The 23,391-nt window shown below is 38.1% G+C and overlaps 1 protein-coding gene across 3 annotated transcripts in view; it reads left to right on the forward strand.

The window, feature by feature from the left end:
* Positions 1-22,273, forward strand: part of LOC101857991 (ankyrin repeat domain-containing protein 24) — a 36,137-nt gene extending 13,864 nt beyond the window's left edge. Inside the window, exons 14-26 of one of the 3 annotated variants that reach the window (XM_005111772.3) lie at positions 987-1,022; positions 1,721-1,804; positions 3,735-3,828; positions 5,869-5,975; positions 8,853-8,987; positions 11,308-11,517; positions 13,251-13,442; positions 14,676-14,975; positions 15,903-16,052; positions 16,838-17,071; positions 18,183-18,344; positions 19,875-19,940; positions 20,542-22,273. In XM_005111772.3, coding sequence (XP_005111829.1) covers positions 987-1,022; positions 1,721-1,804; positions 3,735-3,828; positions 5,869-5,975; positions 8,853-8,987; positions 11,308-11,517; positions 13,251-13,442; positions 14,676-14,975; positions 15,903-16,052; positions 16,838-17,071; positions 18,183-18,344; positions 19,875-19,940; positions 20,542-20,616 — 1,845 coding nt within the window. In that variant the 3' untranslated portion in view covers positions 20,617-22,273. The remainder of the gene's footprint in view (positions 1-986; positions 1,023-1,720; positions 1,805-3,734; positions 3,829-5,868; positions 5,976-8,852; positions 8,988-11,307; positions 11,518-13,250; positions 13,443-14,675; positions 14,976-15,902; positions 16,053-16,837; positions 17,072-18,182; positions 18,345-19,874; positions 19,941-20,541) is intronic. The other 2 variants (XM_005111774.3, XM_005111773.3) reach the window with 2 other exon arrangements.
* Positions 22,274-23,391: the final 1,118 nt, after the last annotated feature.

Raw genomic sequence — 23,391 nt, forward strand, 5'->3', positions numbered from 1 at the left:
TTTCATTTACTTGAGGTGTCTTCTGTCTGCACGCTGTAAAAGCTCAGGATCCTTTACAAAGGAGACTTTAGTTCAGCACCACTTTCAGCAGGTGGATGGACGGCACTCATTTTATTTGCTTCTCTTGCTTACCTCTTTCTTCTGTGTTTGTATGCTCTACTCTTTCCTAGAACTGGTGAAGATTAAGTATGTTTCGTTTAGCCCTGTTACATTGCTAGAGTCTTTTTTGGGGTGTGGGGGTTTGTAACCATAACTGTTCAAAATTGAGATTGTGACATACTGACCAATTTGATGTGCTCTGTTCATCTTAAAATATAATGTTGCTGGAAATAATTATAAATTGTTGAAAGCACGATTGGAATTCTGGTTCTGTTACATTTGCTCCAGCTTTTTATTTATTGTTCAGTGTGATTTTTCTGTGTGAGATTTGATTCAACGGAATAAAGAAATGAAAGTAATGTTGAGAAAACTAATTTAAGCTCTAGTGATCATTCTTCACTTATTTTGCTAGATTAGTAGAAAAGCCAGCTTATGAGCAGTGCCTATATGCTCTTTTCTGTAGCAGCTTTGTTGTTTCAGATGTATATGGCTTATGATTCTGTCTGTAAAGTGCTTTTACGTCTATGTTGTGGAGGGCATGCAGTAGTCTTTTTTCAGCTGAAGATAATACAGTTTCTTAAACTGTAGTCACAGTTTTGAATCAGGTCCCATTTCTAAATTAAGAGTAAGTTAGTATGAAAGCAGCAGTGTTTTTTGTTTTTTGGACAAAATTAGCGAACTGAAATTCTAATTATGAATAGGTGGTTTTAGTGATAGATCTATCTCAAAGTGTTACATGCTATTGTACCATTAAAATTCTTTGTCGATTTTGTTGTAGTATTAACACTGACATTGTTGTTTTTTACACTAATTGGTTTGTTTGAGACACTGTTAGACTTGCACTTTTATAACTTAACCTGTTCCTTTCATAATCACCACCATTCTAGGGCACAGAAACTGATCAAAAAGACCCAATCCATGAGGTAGGTTTTAAAATACAAAAAAACCCCAACCTTCGTTCATATCTTTGCGTCTTTTACGATGTTAACTTATCAAGTGTTTGGGTCCTAGTCAAGTAATTGTAAACAGTTTTTGTTGTTGTTGGAAAGTGTTTTGCCAATGATGAGTGCTTTGAATGCTTATGTATTTACTGTTTTGTGTATTTTAGTAAGTACATTTCTCTGTCACTGTCGCACATATTTATTCTTAGAATTGAGCTATGGTAAGCTATGTTTCTTGGTGCGTCGGCCTCCTGTGGTTTAGATTTTGGATAATATGCTTCAAGTGAATTTTTTAAAGAGGTACCCAATGTCCCACAAACATTGCCAAGAACAGTGATTAAAAGATTCATTATTTTAGGGACATTGACAAATTAAACCATGGTAAAGCTTAGTAAAATTTCCTGGCTATTTAAAAATTAATCCTTGTATGTGGTTATGCTCCAAAAGTTATTTATTAATATGTAGAGACTGTTCAAAATGACAACTTGCATGGCTCATGAAGGGAATACTTTGAAGATTGGCGTTTAAAAATCTACACATGAATAGAGTGTTAGTTTCCCCATAATTATGCAGCTATTTATAAAGAATTGAGAGTTGTTTGAATAAAACATGCTTTTTCTTTATTTCGGTCTAAACATTAGCATTTTCCAGAGGTACATGAGAATTTTGTTCTCCTGCAGATAAATAATTTGAAGCTGTTGCTAGAAGAAGAAAAAGAGAAGGTCAGAGCGCTACAAGAACAGGATCAGACTAAAGTAAAACAGGTAAGACTGGCTTGTCTATATAACCAGTTTGTCATGAGATCGGTTTGTCAAACTACGTTCTTTAGGCACGGTAGATACATGTGCGCGCACTTACACACATGCGCGCACTCACACACAGACACACGCACATGTGAGGGCACACACATGCATGCACACTCACATATACACACACTCAGAAATGCACACACTCAGAAATACACACACGTATACACATTCTCAAATACACACATGCTCAGGCACATACACACATGCACAGGCACACACACATATGCACAGGCACACTCACACACACATACACACACTCACATTCACTCACTCACACTCACACATATACACACACATGCAGACACACACCCACAGATACACACTCACATAACATATAAACACACCTATTCAAGCACACACACACACACACACACACACACACACACACACACACACACACACACACACACACACACACACACACACACACACACACACACACACACACGCACACACCTACACACACACTCACATGGATGACCCACATATAGGAAAATACTCACACGCTCACACACAGACACACACACAGACACACACACACACACACACACACACACACACACACACACACACACACACACACACCACACACACACACACACACACCACACACACACACACACACACACACACACACACACACACACACACACACACACACACACACACAAACACACACACACACACACACACACACTGACACACACTCATTCTCACACACACTTACACGCACACACTTAAACTTTTGAAGAGACCAGAGTGGAATCAAGTTCAGGATAATCCGGACACAAATTTTAATCATTTATGGAATAGATTTGCTTTATTAGTAATCAAAGAGAAGAAAGTGTCATTATGTAAAACTCATCTTAGAGGTCTTGATATTTGGAAGAAAGTGTATGATCCAGGAAAGAGAGGGAGGCCTGTAATATGAAGCTTTCATATTTTTAAGGAAGTTGGACATTTATTTGAAAAAGGAAATATTTAATGTGATGCTATTTATTTATTTATCATGATTACTGTCATCTCAAAACTCACTCAGCCAATCCCCTTCTTCGCCTACATAGGTAAGATTGAGCACTTAATCTTTTTGGATAAGGACAGAAAGTCTCCGAGGTTCTGTGTTCACATTACGCAGGTTCAAGATCGCTTGATGGTTGACAATCGTAGAAGAGGAGGCTGTTAAGCCACCACTCTGGCAAAATTCAAAATTCAAAATCTACCTGCGGTAAAGAATATCCCTATCATTGCACACCTGTAAAATAGTGAGACACCCCCTAACATCTGCCTTGATTCCAAATGTATTGAGCATGTCTCTCTTTTGGAGCATATCAAGGATGTAAAAGATCTAGATCTGAAGGGAGGGAAGTAGTGCTAGGGCAATCTACATCCTCTTTGTGTACTGTCAGGCAATGATGTATCTAGCATGTTGCTTTTTAAGGTAGTCTGTCAAGGTGCAAAAGCCAGAAGGTTGTCACCTCAATGGAACCTTTTCAATTCAGATGGGTGGCTGATAGGTGCTCTGGTCTGCTTTTTTCCTTCTACATCATGTACTTTTTGGTTGTTTTTTTTAAAACCCTGGCTAATTTTATCATCTGGCGCTTTTGTGTTTAGTAATAACAACAAACTGTGCAGCATTTTGGATTTTGAAATTACCTATTAGTCTTAGAGTAAGCACTCAGGAGAATGTTTTACATATAAATACATCATGTACTTCTTATCAAGATAATTGTCCTAAACTGTCCATTGTGAAATGTTGGGAGAGGAGGGAGGAGCAGCTATGGCATTGTACCGCTGCAATGATGTTTATTCTCCAACCAAGTAAGTAAGTAAGTAAGTAAGTGGCTTGCAGTTATCCTCTTCTCAACAATCACAACTTTTTTGACAGATTGCTGCTGATGATCAGAATCCCAACCTGGACAAGATGGACAAGGAAGACAGTGGGAACACCTCACTGGGCACAGAGGAAGATGTGACACTAGGTACCTTATGCTGTTCTTGTTTCTGCCGTTGTGTTAAAAAAAATTGATCCATTGTGCACCAACTCAGGTTGTAAAATTCCTACAAACTGGTATTTGTGGTGTCTATGTTAGACGTTTTGCTGTCACCTGCATAAGATGTGAGTTTATTTCTCATGTGGGGAGAATTTTTATTGAGTATCTCTCTGTCTTTCTGTTGGGATGATGTGGTTGCTTTTAAGCACAAGGGGGCTATCCCAAAAAATGCTGTTTTTGAGAAAATTGAAGGTAAAGTTTTTGCCCCTTGTTCAGTTTCTTTGAAAATCAAGGAGAGTATTCTCTATAACCAAACAAATATACACACCAATGAAACCAAACTTCTCCTATAGGTGGGGCAATGCCTACTTTAGGTGTAGGTCAAGATTTCTGGAAACCCCCGAAATCTGGGTTAGCCCTCTTGTCCTTAAAAGTGACCTCTCATTTCTCTGCCCGGGTTGGTCCTGACAGGCAGGGTTGAAGCCCGGGTCCTAAATGATCAAGTTTGTGTCGAAACACTGACACTTAAAAAAAAAAAAGAAGCGAGTACAATGATGTGAATGAATGAGGTTTGAATCTGTTTTGGAAAATAGGCTGTTAGGAGAATTTTGGAAGGTCTCCCTTCATTCAATCAAAGATGAACATAAATTTGTTGGTACCTTTATTAACAATCTAGAAAGTATGGAGGTTTTGTACTGTTGAAAGTCAGATCAACTTTTGTTAAGTGTTCCACGTTTTCTGTGTTCAGATTGTGAAAGACGGGTGGCTGAAGGGTGCCACTGGTAGGTCCTACTTCTTTTCTCTCCCTCTGTCGTTTTTTTTCTCTACCTTTCTCACTCTTTCCCTTCCCTAAATGACCATTATGTGTGTCAATGTCTTTCTCCTTACTCAAACAAACAAACAAACAAGATTGTGAAGGGCAAATGTTATATAAGCTGTTTAGGTAAGAGGTTGAGAATTATATTTATTTATATGTTGTATGGAGAGGAAATATAAAGTGCTTCTGAGAGAACATGCTTATAGTTACGGCACAAAAAGAAGTGTTTCATGGTCAAGTTATGTTTAAACAAAGTACTCTCCTTGCTCAGACAATATTTGCCAGATTGAACAAATCTTCATGAATGTATTTGTGAGACAGCATGGTGAAATCAGGCGCTCATCAAAATGACGAAATCAGAGAAACAGGCATTTTTTCGCCAGTTTGGAAATTTTTATCGAATTTATATTTTTTGGCTTAACCTCTTTTATGTACATATGAAAGCACATTTCCCTGTGAATTTTACTGAAAAACATTGATTAAAGGCACAAAATGTGTAATTTTACAGTTTTCACAGACGCTTTAGATATTGGAATTACAAACTTTGGCAGCTATTTTCCCGCTAATTTTAATACCAAAACCAAGCAACCTCACCTCCTTCAATCGCAAATATCTTGAGTTCTATTCAAGACAAATGGATGCTTGTTTCATTGGAAGTAAGGCAAGTCTATCGAATTTCAAATGATTCCAATAACTCCCGATGCCTAAAAATTGACCAGCGCTTGATTCCACCTCGTCGTGACACATCCATTCTGTCTTTGATTGTAGTGTTTAATAATGTTACTGACAGTTTTATGCCCATTCCTGTGAATGTAAAGAAACCACAAAAAAAAGGGGGGGGGGAAATAGATAGGGGACATAACATTATTCAACACAGGCCAGGAAGCGCATCATGTCTAATAATGTTTATATGGTTTTTTATATTCTAGGAAAGAACATCCCTTTTCAGGTCTTTTTTAATATAGTTTTTGGTTTGATATGCAATGATTTGTTCATGTGATTAAAAATGATATATAATGATTTGTTCATGTGATTAAAAAAGAAACTGATTTCACAAGCATTCACATAAAATGCTATGTTTTTGTTTATGGTGGGTGCTTTGAATGCTTATATTGTATCTATTGTAAAGTCTACTGGTGCATTTGACAGTAGGCAGGATCTGATGTAGCTTTTCTCTCACTTTGATATCTGTGGCTTTGATTTGTCCTCAGTAAAACTGACCGGTGGATCTGGACTGAATGATGGCGAGACAATAGGAATGCTGAGAAGCCAACTTCTAGCACTGAAAAACGAGAATGAACAACTGAAAACAGCTGTGGTATGAACAAACATTGGATTTCCTCATTACTCTTTTACTGTTGCTTGACAAGAAACATTAACTTTTTTGACCTTTTGTGACAGAATCGTTACAATGATACATTGTTTGGACTTGGTGATTATGATTTTAAAGAATAACATTCTATTTAAAAAAAAACAACAACACATTCAGTAACATTGAAACTGATCTTGCACCTTTTTTTATTTTTTCTTCTGCTGCCTTCTGCCAGATTTGTAAGTCGAGTTGACTGCCCTCTGTTGCCACATTCCGCTTTTGCATATCACTTAAAATTTGTCCCTGTTGTAGGTTCACTTTAAAAAATTAAGAATCTTCCCAAAAGCTTAGCAGAACCAGCTTTCTCTGAAATAAGTTCTGGGATATGTGGTGCATCCAGAGGTCTTGAGTCACTGGAAATCTTTTACCATTCTTGTGTTTTGTTGTCTGTACCACATATTTGTTTTTATACCCGTGTGTGCAAGCCAATTACTGACAAATGGTTGCTGTGCGTATTGAGAATCATTATGTAGAGCATGCTTTGTTAATTAACAGTAATGGACATGAAATTGTGCAGTGCTGAAGTAGCCACAGCCACATCATAGCATGATCATTTCTATCACCATGTTGTCGTCATGTGATTGATGAATGGGATTTGTTCTCGAGCAGCTATACGTCATATGTACCTGTGTGTCATTGTCCTGACTTTGCTTGCAGGTAAAGTGAACAAAATTGCATGAGATACATCTCGTAACAGAAAAAAATCAGACTCTCTTCCGTTGGCTTCACTCTCCTTTGATATCTGTCACGTTCCTCAGGAAAATTCTTTTGGTCTGTTTGTCTCTTTTGCTTTCTCTCTCTATTTCATGTCAGGCACAGTGTTAGCTCAGCTTTTATTAATCATCAGCTTGATTGCTATGTGTATGACTCTGTGGTTTGAATCCCTCTGGGATCTTCTTGAATTTGAGATCTGACGGGAGTCAGTTGACTGTTTGATCATTTGTTGGACTTATAGTTAATGGATCTATATCGGCGCTCCCGTTTCTTTATTCATTCTTTATATATCATTTTGTACTATAACTCTCATGACGAGATAAATTTGCTCTGCTTAGGAATTAAATAAAACATCCATAAAGCTTTGATAGGGGAATTTAAAGCCACACCACACAACACCTTTTCGTATCATACCTGACTTTGTTTAATTGTGTTTCACTTCCATTGAGTTGTCTGTCTCGGTTCACTTGTATGATGGAGCTCCTTTCAATATCTTCTGTGATGTGTTGCATATATCTAAACAAAACATGATACTTGTTGTAAGGAAATATGTGGCTCTTTATCATGTAGCTCAGTGCAGACATAGCACATGTACAAGCTCCATTGCATTTATATACACATACACATTCTCTCTCTCTCTCTCTCTCTCTCTCTCTCTCTCTCTCTCTCTCTCTCTCTTTCTCTCTCTCTCTCTCTCTCTCTCTTTCTCTCTCTCTCTACCTCTCTCCCTCCTACTTTCACACACACACACATACACACACACACATTCACACACACACACACACACACACACACCCACACAGGTACACCCCCCCCCTCCACATACACACACACAAGTGCTCACTCACATATACGCTGTGCATTTATTCTCATTCTATTGTCAGTGTAGGCTACACTGTTTGTAGATTTGTTGTCAAAGTCAAAGACTCTTTCACCGATATTTCAAAATACCGTCTTTCACCCAGTTATATTTGAAATATATTTATATACAATTGATGCATGTATGACTGTCTTTCTGTCACATTGAAACTGCCATGATTGAAAAAAAAAAATGGACCTGCAGCTTTTTGTATTCACAATAGTGTTTGTTTTATTGACATCACGGAATTGCCTGTTCTTTTATTGTCTCACTTCTTTAAAGTTTGAAACTCTTTGAATCTTCTTAAAATGGATTTGATGAATAAGAACTAACTTGCCAAGTATGTTTGTGAATAACTATGTGGTTTCAAAAGTAGTTGAAAGGGAATGTTATGGGTTTCTTACTGCATGTTGAGTGGGGATTTGCGCTATACAAATTATTATTATTTCATGTAGGCTTTTTAAGTTTTGCTAAAAATCAAATTTCTACTATCTATTTGATCTAATCTTGATGGTAATTATATGTTGAGGCAATGTTCAATTATTTGTTAATCAATTTGGCTACTGCTTCATTGCATATTATAAGGGAGACCCTGACCAGTGACTTCATGTCGCTTCTAGTTTTACTGTAATGACTTGTTTCTTTCTCAAGTTCTTTCTTTTTTGTTTGTCTTCTGTCTTCTTTTCGACAGTTCCATTATTGTCTGTTGTGTGGGTCGTCTTGACAGTTGGTGCCAGCCTAAAAGCTTCTTTAACCCAGCCACTGCATTGCTCTAATCCAGGCATGGTACATAGGAAAACGTGTCCAAGTCTGTGTCAATGAACGAGTGGCAATTGTTGTCTCTCATCTTGCTGACCAAGCTTATGTTTGTGGGTGGTTGGTGGGCGCTCTGGTGGGGTGTGCTCCTTCTTTCCTGTCAAACATCTATTGTACTTATCTCTCCTCCTTCTTTTTCTTGTTTGTTAGTTTTTAGTAACATCTCTAATCTACGGCACGCATATGACTTATTTGTGTTGCAAATGCACTAAACTAAAACTAAACATATGATTTTGCCTCGCACATTTTTGACCATTAATTTGTTTTCAGGAATTGCTGTTGGTGTACTAATGTTTGTCCCATTCAGAATATCTCAAATATCACTCGTTAGCGAAGCCCTCTGTCACCAGCAGTGCTGAGAGCCTGCTGTGGTAGTTTTCATCTTGTCAAGGAAGCAATGCGTTTCAATACTTGACTTTCCAATTTTGTTGCAGAGCCTCCCTAATGGTGATATTGGGAGTGATAAAGATGTAGAGTCTGAGCCTTCTGAGGAAGGCAAAACTGCTCAGCTGCAACAGATCAAGACCATGCAGTTTGAAATAAAGCAACTGCACTCACACATCAATGAGGTGCGCACCTAGTGTTGAAGATGTATTTCATGATTCTTTGTATGGTTAGAAAAAAATTGGAGTGATTGAATGAATGGAATATTTATGAACACCCGACTTCACACATAGTGGTACAAAATAGTTTCACATATTTTCAGAAGACTTATCAAAACTGAAATATTTTATTTCTTTGCTGTGACTTTACCAAATGAAGGAACAAGTGAAACATGTTTTTTAAGTTCTCAGAAGTCTTGCAATATAACCAAACTGAAAGATTTTTATTTCTTTGCTTTTACCTTTCTAAATGAAGGAACAAGTAACGCATTTTTATTAGGCCTCAGAAGTTTTGCAATATTACTTTGCCGTCATTATCTTGACCGTAATATGTTCACAATGTTTCTTCCTGCACAGACCATTCCATTTGTGTTAACTTTGTTGAATTTTTAACTGTGGGTGAACAGTTTTCACCAGTTCCAGAGTTTGCTCAACAACTTCCAACACTGTTGGCTAATGCTATGTTAATCTTTGCACCCCTAATGCCTGGCTTGAATAATGCATTATTGAATTTTTATTGAGTGGTGTGGCACTAAATGAATATTGATTTGCTTTTGAATTAAGGAATACAATGAGTGTTTTATTTAAATTTGGCAACACTGTGCTGCTCCGTCAGTGCAGTCTCTTGGCTAGTTATGAATTTTTTTATTTTTGGTGTATCAAAGACAGCTGCTGATAAGTTTTCAAAATATGAAATCATTTTAGTTCTACCTAATAACTAACTGTGATCAATTTGTTTCTTTTGAGTTTCAAATACCGACACTTGGAGGATGCCCATAGTATGTTGACTCTTTATCAATAATGTATGCAGAACTCCCCCTCTTCTCATCCTCCATCAATGTCTTTAGATTACACCTTAAGTTATCGAGGTGTAATTTGTAGACACTGATCGAGGTGTTCATTGAGAGATGCATGTTATAGAAGTTGCTTATTTTTGAGTAGTTTTGACAAAGTATTTCAGTGGGGATAAAACTCACCCTGGAAGGTTTTATATGAAGCATCCTGATGATGGTCTCCTTCACTACACATGCAGGAATTGCAGTATCTAAAGATCAAGGCTTTTATAAAGTGACCTCCATCTTCTTATTTGACTGTAAAGAAGATTACTCTCTCTTGAGGATTAGACTTCTAGAAAATAACTTCAGTTATAGTCTTTGATCTCTATATCTTAAACAAAATAATACTGTGGGAGTGGTGCAGCCCCCCCCCCCCCCCCCCCCGCCAAGTCATCCCAAGGGGTTGAGTTTATAAGTTCTTGTTCTATGTTCTCACAATAGGTACTCTACATTACAAAGACTTTTTTATCCTTATTGTCCTCTTGGGAACTTTTCCTCGCAGCTGCTGATAGTGATTCATTAGAAAGGAATACAGTTACAACAGAACTGGTACATAGAAGACAACCACGAATGAGTAGTGTTTCTTTCTTTCTCCCTCTCTACGCTCGAAAACGATCATTATGAAAAAATTGTACAAAACCTTTATGTGTTCCTCTTTATTGAGTTAACCTGGCCATACACACACATATATCCCCTCGATGCTTAACGGCAACAGAGGGTGAAGAAGTGAAAAAGTGCACACATATATACGCACAGTCTAACACCGAATGAAAGATTTTGTAAGAAAGCTTTAAAGTACATTTGCAATTGTTTAAAGTGTCCACCCACAGTTGAGGAGTGACTGTCTTAGTCTTATACAGATGGATATCTTACACAGTGTCAGTATAATATATATATTTCTGGTCTCTCTCCTTGAAGAATATATGTGAAGCATGCAGACAAAATGAGTTACTTATTGGGTTTGAGCCCTATGGAAATAGATACAGCAAGCTTATAGTTGAAGTTTTTACGATTTATAAGTATGAAATAATAAAACGCATGTTAAACTTAAAGAATATGGAATCAATAGAAAATCTGTAAATTTGACCCTAGTGTCGATTTTTGGTCGATATATTGATTTGTGAATTGCTAGAAGTAACTTATTTTGTCAGCGCGCCTCACATATATATATATTTATATATATTTGAAAAATAAAACCAAGGGGAAATTGGGAAGTGTCCGTTTGTACAGGTGATTGTCTTATACAAGTGGCCTTTAGAGCAAGATTGACTGTGTTCAGAATTAGCTTGAAAGAGGATCTTTCGGTGTTAAGCCAAAAAAACAAAAATTCGCTAAAAATTGGTCAAAGAGGGGGAAAAATTCCTGTTTCATTCTTCACTTTCATTATTTTGACGAGCGCCTGATTTCACCACACTGCCTCACATATATGTATTTTTTGGGTGGATCCACAGCGGAAAGACGAGTTGGAGAAGCATCTGTTGAGCAGCGCGGTGGACCAGGAGGAGCTGCTGCAGCAGAACGCCTCGATGACCTCGGAGGTCAAGGGCCTGAAACAGCAAGTGGCACTACTGGAGGAGGCTCTGGAGGCGGCCAAGACCGAGGGTCCTACGGAAGCCCAGAGACTGGACGCTTTGCTCGAGCAGAGCCGCAACTTCTTTGAGGTCAGTGGTTTGGGACATGCTGTTTATAGGACTATGTGCTCATTGTTTTATATTTTTGTGATTGTCCTTGTTTGGGACATGCAGTTTTTAGGAGTACAGGCTCATTGTTTTTGTGTTTGTGTAATGTTCTTGATTGGGACATGCTGTTTATAGGACTATGTGCTCATTGTTTTATATTTTTGTAATTGTCCTTGTTTGGGACATACAGTTTATAAGACTACGTTCATTGTTTTGTATTTTATGTAATGTTCTTGATTGGGACATACAGTTTATAAGACTATGGGCTCATTGTTTTATATTTTTGTAATTTTACTTGTTTGGGACATACAGTTTATAAGACTATGGTCATTGTTTTGTATTTTTGTATTGGGCTTGTATTTTTATCAAGTGGGTGGTTTGAGGATGCAGCGGTGTGGTTTCCTTCTTCTTTCCTACCAAACATCTGTCTTCCTTGTCTCTTTCCCTTTTCTTTGTATGTTACTCTCTGGTAACAGCTCTACCGTCGTCGTTATCTCTCCCCTTTTTCTTTGTATGTTACTCTCTAGTAGTAACAAATCCAATCTTTGACTCTTATGTGACTTACTTGTGCTGCAAGTGCCGTAAAATTCTTACTTACTAAACTAAGATGACAGTCACTTTTTCACCTTTTTTATCTCCTTGTTTAATGTATTCTTAAAAATCTTATAAAGCATTGAAATTGAAACGTGATTCCAATTCTTTGTTTTGTCTCAGGTTTAAACTTTTTGTTGCTGTTAGATGTAAAAGGAGTAGTTTGAGGGAGGATGGTGCCAATAATTCACATTTCTTTGCAGGCTGCCAATACTTCTGTCGGTCATATTGCTCTTTCAAGCACCAAATGACATCAATTTCGATGCATTATTCTTGTATCATTTCAATACTTTTGTTCCTGTCTTTGATGAAAACTTTTGGTGTGTAAAGATTTGAGATGAGAAGTTAGATAGTGGCATCAACAGTCCTGACTGCTTTGCTGACTCCATTCTGATTTGTGTGTGTGCCTGGAGAAAGGTTCCAGTTGTTGAAATTTTTGGATGTAGAAATAAGGGCATATTCTTGAAGCCAATCCAATGCTGGACACGCTGATTTTAACATTTTTCAAATATTTTGAGTGGTATTAAAGATATGTCACTTTTTGTAACATATGGTGTAAAAAGTTAAAACAAAGTTTTGGAGAAAAACCAAATTTTTAGCTCCTTTTAACCTTTGATGAAGTACAACATGCAGCCAAAATAGCAAATAAAAAAATATGAAACCTTAAAATATTATACAATCCTTTCAATATGTTATTAAGGAATGGTTAAACGTGTGTTTTCTGATAGGACTAAATTTTTTACCAGAACAAATATTTTTTGCCTTTTCACCCGGTTGCTCAAAAATAGCTTTGTGGGTGGTTGGCGGGTGCTCTGGTGTGGTTTGCTTCTTCTTTCCTATCAAACATCTATCATCTTTATCTCCCCTCCTTCTTTTTTTGTGTTTGTTACTCTCTTGAAACACCTCTAATCTTCGGAACTTCTATGACCTTATTGTGTTGCAAGTGCTGTAAAACACTTACTAAAACTAAAAAAAAAAATAGCTTTGCCGACAACTGGGACCTTTCTCCAGGCACACACACAGTTTGTCTGTTATTTTCCTTTCAATCATCCAGTTGTGTCAATTTTGTGGATGTGCTTTTATTTCTGTCAAATAAGCAGACAAAATTTTCCTTATGACTGCAGGAAGTGTCGTTTGACGACGACGGCTTTGTGAATGGCCGTGACATGACCAAGGAGGAGTTTCTGCAGTCTCAGAATCAGCAGCTGAAGGCCCACTGTTCTCTGCTCACCGACGAGCTTGAGAAACTTCGTGCCACTTTTGACGCCATCCTCAAGGCTGGTGACAACTTGCAGGCAGACTATGATCAACAGGCAGTGAGTAGCTATGGAGTGTCAGAAGAAAAAAAAGCCCCCCCCCAGGGCAGTGCTACTGACTGAAGTGTCTTTGGGCCTTTCCCAAAGGGGGGATTTTAACATGCTCTTATGCACAGTAGTATTGTAAATGGGCTGATTTATCAATATCATGCTCATTCTGTACTGGAACAACATAGGGGGAACTGTTGCTTTTTCTTTCCTCGTCCTTACTATTATCATTTTTCCTCTACTTCTTTTGTATGTTTGTCACTGTCTTGTGAACTGCTATTTCCAGGGTGCCTTGATAGTCATAGCAGACTTTGTGCTGTTGAGGCTGAAGAGGTGAGCAGAGTTACTCTGATTCCCCGTTTGGACTTCTGTGTTGGCATCCACCCCTTGGCGCTCATATAACCTTATGCAGTTGCAAGCGCCGTAAAACCTTACTAAAAACTAAACTAAAAAGAAAGAAAATATCACCTTCCCTTGAGAGTGTCAACACTGTCTTCAAATAATCACACCTGTCTAATACAAGGTGTAATGACCTAGAAAGTCAGTAGCACAGAATAATGTATCAGTTGTATTACTTGTTATTTATTTGTTTGGTGATGTTGCAAATATATTCATAAAATAAAGGTAAGAAATTGCAATTTTGTCAAAGGGGGAATGACCTTCAATTTAATAAGAATCTTTGAATATACAGCAAGTTGCTATTTTTTAACTATATGTAGAAAGAAAATTGTTTTCAGTACACAAACATGCATCAGTCAGTTTGGGGATAAAGCACAAGCGGGGGACAAGTGTATATATTGTCCACATGTTTCTATTATGGCAATGATTGATATTAGTATTTAGGAAAGAACAAGTAAGATGCTCAGTTTAAGTGCAATTGTTGTTGTATTATTCTTTTCCTAATCTTTTTTGTATCAAGAAATAAGCAGAGTGCAATATTTATTTTGCTCCTCTTTCTTTGTCTGAGTTTTATACCCCCCTAGTAGAATTCAACTGATAAGTTTGTCACTGCTAGAGCAGAATTTATTGAGATACGAAAGTAACCAGTTCAGTCTGAGGTACCATTTTACATTGGAGCAGCCCATATGCAAATGATCTTTTCAGAGGTAGTGGATCTGACTTGTTGGAAAAAGATGGTTGTATTTGATGTTTGGTTTCACTTGCCTGTTGATTAAAAGTCTAATGTGACTCTTGAGTCTTTGCTATGTATTGAAATCTTCAAAGTACAACATTGTGACTTTCCAGGCAGAGAAAGACCAACTTCAAGATGAGCTGGATTTGGCTGTGAAAGAGAAGACGGAAGTGATCAAAGCAAACGAGTTCCTCTTAACAGACAACAATGCTCTTCATGACGATCTGAACAAACTGGTTCACGAACTGGAAAAAATGCAGGAAAAGTTCACTGCGGCTCAGGCGGAGAATGAAGAGCTGAAGCGTAGCGTCGGTGTGGCCAGCAAAGTCGGGGAGGTGGCCAGGTTGTTGGAGGAGAGGGATAAACTGCAGCAGAAGTGTGAGGATTACGACAGCACCGTCATCAGATTACAGGTACGTTGAGATTGGACAGTATACTGGACCAGCTGGGCCTTTGGAACCCCCCCCCCCTCATCTCCCCCCCCATAGATTCCCCTGTCTGAGGGAAAATATCCAAGACATAGTTTTTTTCTGGTTCCCGTGCGATTCTGTCTTAAACGGGTTCGACCGTATTTAATGTTTTGTCTAAGCATATGAATTAACAGCTCACATTTCTAATTTTGTTGAAATACAACTCATAGTAGTGGAACAGTTTCAATGCTTCTATACTTCCCTTAAACTCTTTTGTGACTTGCTTCTTTTTTCATCACATGATCACAAAGCATAAGGAAGAGAGTGGTATTATACTGGGGCATGGCACAGGAAAGGATGGCTTTTTGACGGGTTCATTAGTTTGTTTTCTAGGCATACCTTTTTTTTTGGTGTGTTTTGCCAGAATATTCTTTCATAACAGCTCTCAATCATGTGGACTTCAACTCGAAGTATGTATGGTTCCAACCGAGACACATGTTTGTGAAGACAATTCAATTCTGGAGTATTTTATAATGATACATAGCATCACCAATAGGTCAGCTATGCTTTGAAAAATCTTGTTTGCTGTTACCTGTGCAGCTTTGAATGTATGCTGAACAGTGGATGCTCACATCTGTAAGAAGTGTAATAGGAATCCAATGGCCCGATTTTGGAGTATTTTATAATGATACATAGCAATCGAAACCTATCAAATTAGTAAATTTTTTATTATCTCAAATTCCTGAAAATCTGACTCTGTCATGTTCTTAGGAATTTGAATGCTACCTTTGTTTAACATTTCAAGGTCTGAAGAGTGCGGTTTCTTTAAAAAAATGATTCCAAGGTCAGTGTCACAAGAATTTTATGTAAATATATTCTTCATATAGATAATGTCTGTGTGTCATGGTGAGTGCCTTGTTCCCTCCGCAGCACGACCACGGCATTCTTCTGGAGGAGGTTCAGAGCCTGAGCGAGTCGGTGACACAGCTGACGGCCGAGCGGGACCAGCTGACCGCTGACCTGGAGGTGATGGAGTCGGTCTGTCAGCAGAATGAAGCCTTGCAACAGGACTACGGCCAGGTCAGTGAGCTTCAAGTGTAGTGTCTGCAGATTGGGTAGAATTGATTTTGACTTTGGACGTGTTTATATGGTTGCTTCTAAGCACGAGGGGGCTATCCCCAAAAATGCCGTTTTGAGAAAATCGAAGGTAAAGTGTTGCCCCCCTTGTTCAGTTTCTTTAAAAGACAAAGAGAGTTTTCTCTATAACCAAACAAATAGAAACACCAATGAAACCAAACTTCTCCTATATGTAGGGCAATGCCCACTTTTGGTGTAGGTCAAGATTTCTGAAAACCCCCCGAAATCTGGGTTAGCCTGCTTGTCCTTAAAAGCGACCATATTTAAGTTGTTGTTGTTGTTATTGGTCCAGCAACAGCTAAGCTCTCGCTCTTCTGTCAAATTCCATGCAGCGATAAGTGCAGGTTTATATTTAAGGTGAGGTGAGGGTTGTGCCTGCAAATTGACTTGTCATGTCAATGTGCCCGTCTTTACTTCAAGAAAAAAACTAGTTGTTTTGTATAAATATATGTATTGGAATCTGCTTCCATGAAATCTGTGGAACTACTGGATTTTCTTCAATGTAACCAGGTTTTTGGTTTAAAGTGTTTGCTCAAATAGAAGGGAAAAAAATCAGGGATGTTATTTTCCCCTTGGTTTACCGCTCTTTTTGGGTTAATCAGATATTCTGTTTAAGGGGACTCCTCTATATATTTCTTAAGTCTGCTGATCAAGTTGGATACGTACCATGATATTCCTAGTCAATTGTGACCTGTGACTAGCCAGTAGCCCTTTTTCTCTTCTTCCAGCTGGAACTTGACTTTGGGGAACTTCTCAAAGAAAAAGAATCTCTGGAGCAGCTGGTGGCAGGCCAGGAGGGAGGGGTGACCGCTGCAGAGAAGCTCCAGTCTGTCCAGTCCGTGGCTCCGTCTGACGAGACAGCGTCACTCCAGGTGGCGTATGAGCAGGTGGCGGCGGAGAAGGACGAGGTGGAGGCTTCGCTGGAGCAGCTTCGTCTGGACAATGCCAGTCTGCAAGACCAGGTGAGAGGGACGTTTGGCTCACAATTTTTTACACTGTTTACGCTCTTTTTTTTTAAAAACTCAAAATTCTGGTTCTCATTTTTAAATATTTTTTTTTATAGTAGAGGGTTTTATGGCGCTCGCAACTGCATAAGGTCTTATGAGCGCTAAGGGGTGGGTGTCAACAGAGAAGTCTTTACAGGGAATCAGACTGAGATTGCTCACCTCTCTAGCTTCAACAGCACCAGGTCTGCTTCAACTATCAAGGCACCCCAAAATAGCAGGTCACAAGAGGGTGACAAACATACAAAAGAAGTAGAGGAAAATGACAATAGTAAGGATCAGGAAAGAAAAATCAGCAGTTCCCTGTTGTAGATCAGGCACAGTTATGAGCGTGACATGAGTCAGCCCATTTACTATTCTACTATGCTTGAACGAGAAATGTCCCCCCTTTGGGAATGGCCTAAAGACACCAGTCAGTGGTACTGCCCCGAGGGGGATTCTGGTTCTCAAAGAGATAGATAGAGTTGGCCTACTATATAAAATTGCATCTTCCCTCAACGCTTAAGTACAAAACAGGGATGAAAAAGTAAGCAAAGAGACAGGTTGGGACAACGGTTACAGGATGAGCAAGATCAGAAAGTTTAAGGTTTACAAATATCTCTCTGGCAATTTGTAGAAACGTTGCCTGTATCATTGTTAAAATTTCGACCACTTGAGCTAGCCGCACACATCAGAAAGGCTGAGGTGTTTAGAAAATTTAGTGAAATTATCTTTCATCAGGAAATTGAAGTGTAGGGGGAATCATTTGTCTCTGATTCTTAGTCTTGGTTAGAGGAATGTAGATTGGGAATTTGTGTGGAAAGATTTGAATTTATATGTCTACTCCGCACGTTATCTCTTGAGATAGCCAGGTACATTTCAAAGTATTTAAGGTCAGATTTATTGCAAATTGTCAGGCCTATTCCTGAAGTATGCAGTTTTCTTAACCAGAAAGTTAGGTTATATTAAGTTTTGAACAAAATTATGGGAAAAGCTAATAGATTTAAATCAGATGGAATCATACATCAATCTTGTTTATCTGTAGGGTTCAGCACCATAGTATATAGTTACAATGGTTGTTTATTTTCAGGTGAAAAAGTTGGAGAGTAATCAGGTGGATTTGCTGGCAGCTAACGGCAACAACAATGTCGGGGAGGAGAAGGAGTCAGACAGTAGCGAGGAGCTGAGCAAGTCTCGGGAAGAGCTGATCACGCTGAAGAAACAAGTAGCCAGGCTCACTAAGGACGTCTCCGTGAGTAACATGTAGATGCAGAGCCAGAACAGGACATTTTGCTTTTCAGTTTGAGTTCTCTGCTGAGTTGTTTTTCCTTTACGAAAATGGGCTGATGTACCCATTGTACTGTTTTCTGTATTTCTTCTTCTCCTTCCTCGCTCTCGATGACAGCCGCTAGACAGTCAGTCTGATGTCGCGCACAGACTGTGCAGTCCACTTCAAATCTGAGAGACTGCCATAGAGTTTTCTTTCAAGGGGAGTCACATTCTGCCACGTCTGCGTACGAAGGGTGGCGTAGCGCGGGCTGTGCTGAAGAATATGGCAGGCATCCTCTTGGTCGTGTCCACATTCACAGGTTGCGGACTCTCCCACTTTTGATTTAGTGTGCATAGTGTATTTCAAGGAACTCCTATGGTACTTGTAGATATATACAGTCGAAATTGTCCAAGATTGCCTTCCTTTGACGAGGTGATACGTGAATGTCTCTTGGACAATGTCATTATCATACAGAAAATATACGGGGGTGGGGATGGGGGGAGTGGGAAGTGGTCATTTGTATAGGTGATTGTCTTGGACAGATGGCCATTAGAGAAGATTCGACGGTATTTATGTTTTGAAATACAGCTATGTTTGCATAAGTTACAATTTGCTTTTGGACATGTTTGTTCTCATTTAACAGAATTTTCTCCTGACAGTTTAATGGCTGTCGACATACAAATATGTCTTGAAATGTACTCAAGAACATAACGGACAACTACAGACTGATGTTCAACACATGAAAAATTTTCTTTCAGTTCAAGTCCCTCGGTTGTTATTTTCAAATCCCTTTAGCTGCGAGATTTTCGCTCTTGACAGTGCAATGCCTCCCTCAAGTAATTACAGTCCCTCTGTTGATTTGTGCTGAAGTCTTCGGAGCATCAACTTAGACTATGAATAACTGCAGTTGTTCTATTGTTGTGGAGACATATACTTTTCTTTATCTACACTACTCCGAGAAACTAATTTATTGTTGTAAGCAGAGATTTCCATGCCTCTTCAAGTGGATAGTTAATGAGTAGTCTAGGTGATATGGATTGCTCCTTTCTTCCTATCAATTATCGTCCATATTTCTACTTCTTTTCTTTGTATGTTACTCTCTTGTATCACCTTTTATCTCTGACAATTATATGACCCAATTCAGTGTTGTGAGTGCAGTAAAACTCTTACTAAAATTAAACTAAAAGTAAAGCTTCTCCAAATCTTGAAGACTACTATTTAGGAAAAAAATAATGGAGCTGAAAGTATGCAAATCTTTTAAAAAAATGCAAAGTGTGGTAAACATGGACAAATACTGAATATATAGTAAATACTCTTGTTTTACTAATATTTGTCTGGAAAACTGTATTTGCTGTGCTAGTAGTGAACACATTCTGTTTTATATTAAAATAGCATCATTGTCTCCCTCTCTCTCTCTCTCTTAGGCTTTTTTTGTCCCTCTCTTTCATAGCTATATCTCTGGCTAAAAGTGATTGATCTTGATTCTTGACTATTTTCCTGTTGTGTCTACAGGAGTGGGAAAAGAGACACTCGGACACTGTGACCACGTACAGGACACATTTGCTGAGTGCTGTTCAGGTATGTTAGGTAGCTCTGTGTAGATTTTGTGATTTGACTGAACTTGCTACATCTTGAGCCCTTTCTTTTTGGTTGTTTCCCGTTTTCTTAAGCTATATAGGTGGTTGGGAGGTGTCTTTGGCTATCTTTTTTCATGTATCTCTGTTGTTTCTGTCTGTCTGTTTTACTTACTCCTGGTCTTAAATGACCATCATCATGTCGACATTCAGTTTTGTTTGACTAAAAAGACAGTTTCTTATATTTTCATGGAATAATTTGTTATCGTACTAGCATTTTGTAATTTTTGTAAAAAAAAAAAAGATTTGAACATAGCTTAATTACAACTTGCGAATATAGTCTATGAAACTTTCAGATATATCGCGACTTCAGCGCTTTCTTGTCCTATCCCCATTTTTAATAACCACGAAAACAGTTCATAACAAAGAGGGAGCTTAAAAAGAAGTCACATTTTCAATGTTTAAAAAAATGGAGATAGGACAAGAAAGCACTGAGGTCGCGATATATCGATCTTTGTTTGTTCTACAGTAATATTGAAAAGCATTGAAACTAAATGAGCTGTCTCCCCAAATGAGTTAAATTGTCATTTTTCCTACATCTTCAGGGTCACATGGATCCGGACGTGAAAGATGCTCTGTATCACATTATCGAACTGCGTAGTATGGAACAGTTTTGTTGATCAAGATGACCTCCGACTGATAATCCAGACAAGTGAAATTTTATGATTTAAAACAATTTTACTTCCCCTGTGAGCATATCATCTGTGTCTGATGCTAATTGTATATATCTTGCCAAACTTACGGAGCAATGCTTAAAAAGAAAAATGTAATTATTTATTGCTATGCAACACCATGATGACCATGCCTTTAGTCAGAAAATGAGGAAAGAGAGAAAGAGGCAGACCAGCTGCCCCATATGTAAAAAACACCTGAAAATATCAGCTCCTAAGATCTTCAGGAAAGCAAGAATCTTGAGGATGGTGATGCAAAATGAGGCACATGTCAGCGGCTACCATCATGATTAATTACGGGTCTGGCAAACAAACTATACGCAGAGTTAGTGTGAGATTTAGATGATATGTGTATACATCCCAATGCATGAGAGTGTGAAGAAGACTTTCTATGTATATATACTTATTTGCATCTGTGTGTGTACTGTACATATGTGATATAAGATTGTGAAAGAGTACTAAAAGCAATTCTATGTGAGTGTGTGCTATGAGTGATTGTATTTATGAGAATACTTCTTAAAGAGCCTGCTTTGTTTGCTTTTGAAACTACAGAGTCTACACCTTGAAGTTGAGGTATATATATATATATTATTTCTGTTTTGTTTCCTACCTTCTGACAAGGAATGCTACTGTAGAGTTATGTACGTGTTTGTATCTCTCCACATGACATAAGTTGTGCTGCACGAGGCTTTCAGGATCCCTCAAGCAGTCGGAGTGGGAACAGCTGATTGTACAGATTTTGGTTGTTGCTGAAACTCTATACATGAACAAATTTTGAGACCTTTATTGAAGACTTCAATTTCAAGAATTACAGGTGCTGTCACTTGCTTGTAACATCGTGGCTACCCAACGTTTAATTCAGCCTTTTTTGTGTAATTGTTCCCTGAAACCATATTTGCAGTTGAAATGTTATGTTTTGAAATGTTTCCAGATAACATTCTGCCCATCTTTTTCAAGAAGATACTCATCACTTTTCTAATTATTCATTTAAAAAAAGGTCAGTAGGTAATAACGAATGATCCCTCAAAACAATGAGCTGTCCTAGATGTGATTGTAGCCCCTGGCGCATCTTAACCTAATGCTGTAAATGTATTGCAGCTTTGTTCCTTTTTTACCTGGGTTTAAGCTGTATTCAAGGCTTTCAAGGTTTTGATTATTTGAATCTTGACCACACCACAAACAACTTCAGCCCAATCTATCTCCTACCTGATGCTGCTGTTGAGAAGCGTTTGTAGTGTGTTTCTAAATCTACATTTGCAGTGTGAAGCATTGCCGATCACTTTTTGGAAGGAGTAGAGTTAGGATTTTTAGACAGCATATTCGAAAGCATTGTAAGGGATTTGTGCAACTTAGTCTCACAAATTATGTCTGAATTTCTGAACAGAATTTTTGTGAAAGCAACTGAGCAAGCTCATGAAAAGAGTCAGGAGTCAGAAGTATGACTGGCTTGTTATATAAAGAAAACTATTATTATTGAGAGATAGATCAAATGAATGTAGGGGGAAGAAATTTGACTGTTTGTCTCAATGTTGCCTGGAGTTTTGGAATGTGCACAAAAGTGATGGAGATGTGTTGAATTCTGTTTAGACATAGATTTCCACAAATATTTTGGCGTTTGTTAAATATTTGCATTTACGAATGCTGTTGTGTTATTTGAACCCTTTTTTTTTGTGAGAAGGAGATTTTTTTTCCTGTTGCAAATGGAGTTGTGATTGTTTCAGAGATACTCTGGTGTTTCAACGACATGTCTTTTGCCTTGAGATCAGTTCATCTATTTGCAGAGTCTTTCTTCAAACGAGATATGATGTTATCAAATGCATTTGATTGCTTTAGTCTTTCTGCTGTCTCCCAGTTATTGTTGCTCCTTGAATTAACCTCAATAAGCATTCCATTTAAGTACTTATCATTCCAAGGTGATGGTTCAGGTTTTCCAGGCACTTTTTATTCCGCTGACTACACATTTCATAAAATTTTAATACAGCGAATGAATGTGATCATTTTGTTCCTTTGTTCTTTTCTTTATCTACACTGTCTGGTCTAAACGTTTATTTTCTTACAGTCTCAAACAACTTGTGATTTTTACCAGTAACTTGTGAAACGTTCCATTTTATCTTTTTGACAAGGGTCATTGAACTTTTTGTTGAGATATTCTTTTGTGCTAATTATACAGCTGAAACTTTGTATATTATTTATACTGTTTGGTTGTGAACTGTTGCATGTTGCAGTGTGCATGTGTGGGTCGATCATCAAATTTGTTGAAGCGATTCAAGTTTAAAAAAAAACACTCTTACTTTTGAGACTGCATTCAACAGACGATACATTTTCTTTATTTTTTAGTTGTTTATATCCTGATAAATGTGTGGAAAGCTCACTACTTGAGATAGAAGTAGTGATATTCTGTCACACAAATGTTTGGTTCATGCGTTCTTGGTCTAGCTGCCGTCTGGCTGAAAAGCTGTTTTGTTTTACACGCCTGGGCGTCTGCTGACTTTGTGAGTTGCACAGCTGAGATGTCTCCTCATCTTGACACTTTCTTTTTGAAGTCTTTTGTTATTTATCTGAGTGTTGAAGTTTTGATGGTTAGTGTTACTACTGTTGCCATTTAATGCTTTGCCGCCTCATCTCGCCCATTGGCAATGTTTACCACTCACTTTCTTCGGATTTTCCCCGAAATATGATGGCAAAGTGTTAAGCCAACCGTATCTCATTATTTTAATTTTTATA

Source organism: Aplysia californica, unplaced genomic scaffold (genome assembly GCF_000002075.1).
Source record: "Aplysia californica isolate F4 #8 unplaced genomic scaffold, AplCal3.0 scaffold01118, whole genome shotgun sequence".
In the NCBI taxonomy this organism is placed as follows: domain Eukaryota; kingdom Metazoa; phylum Mollusca; class Gastropoda; order Aplysiida; family Aplysiidae; genus Aplysia; species Aplysia californica.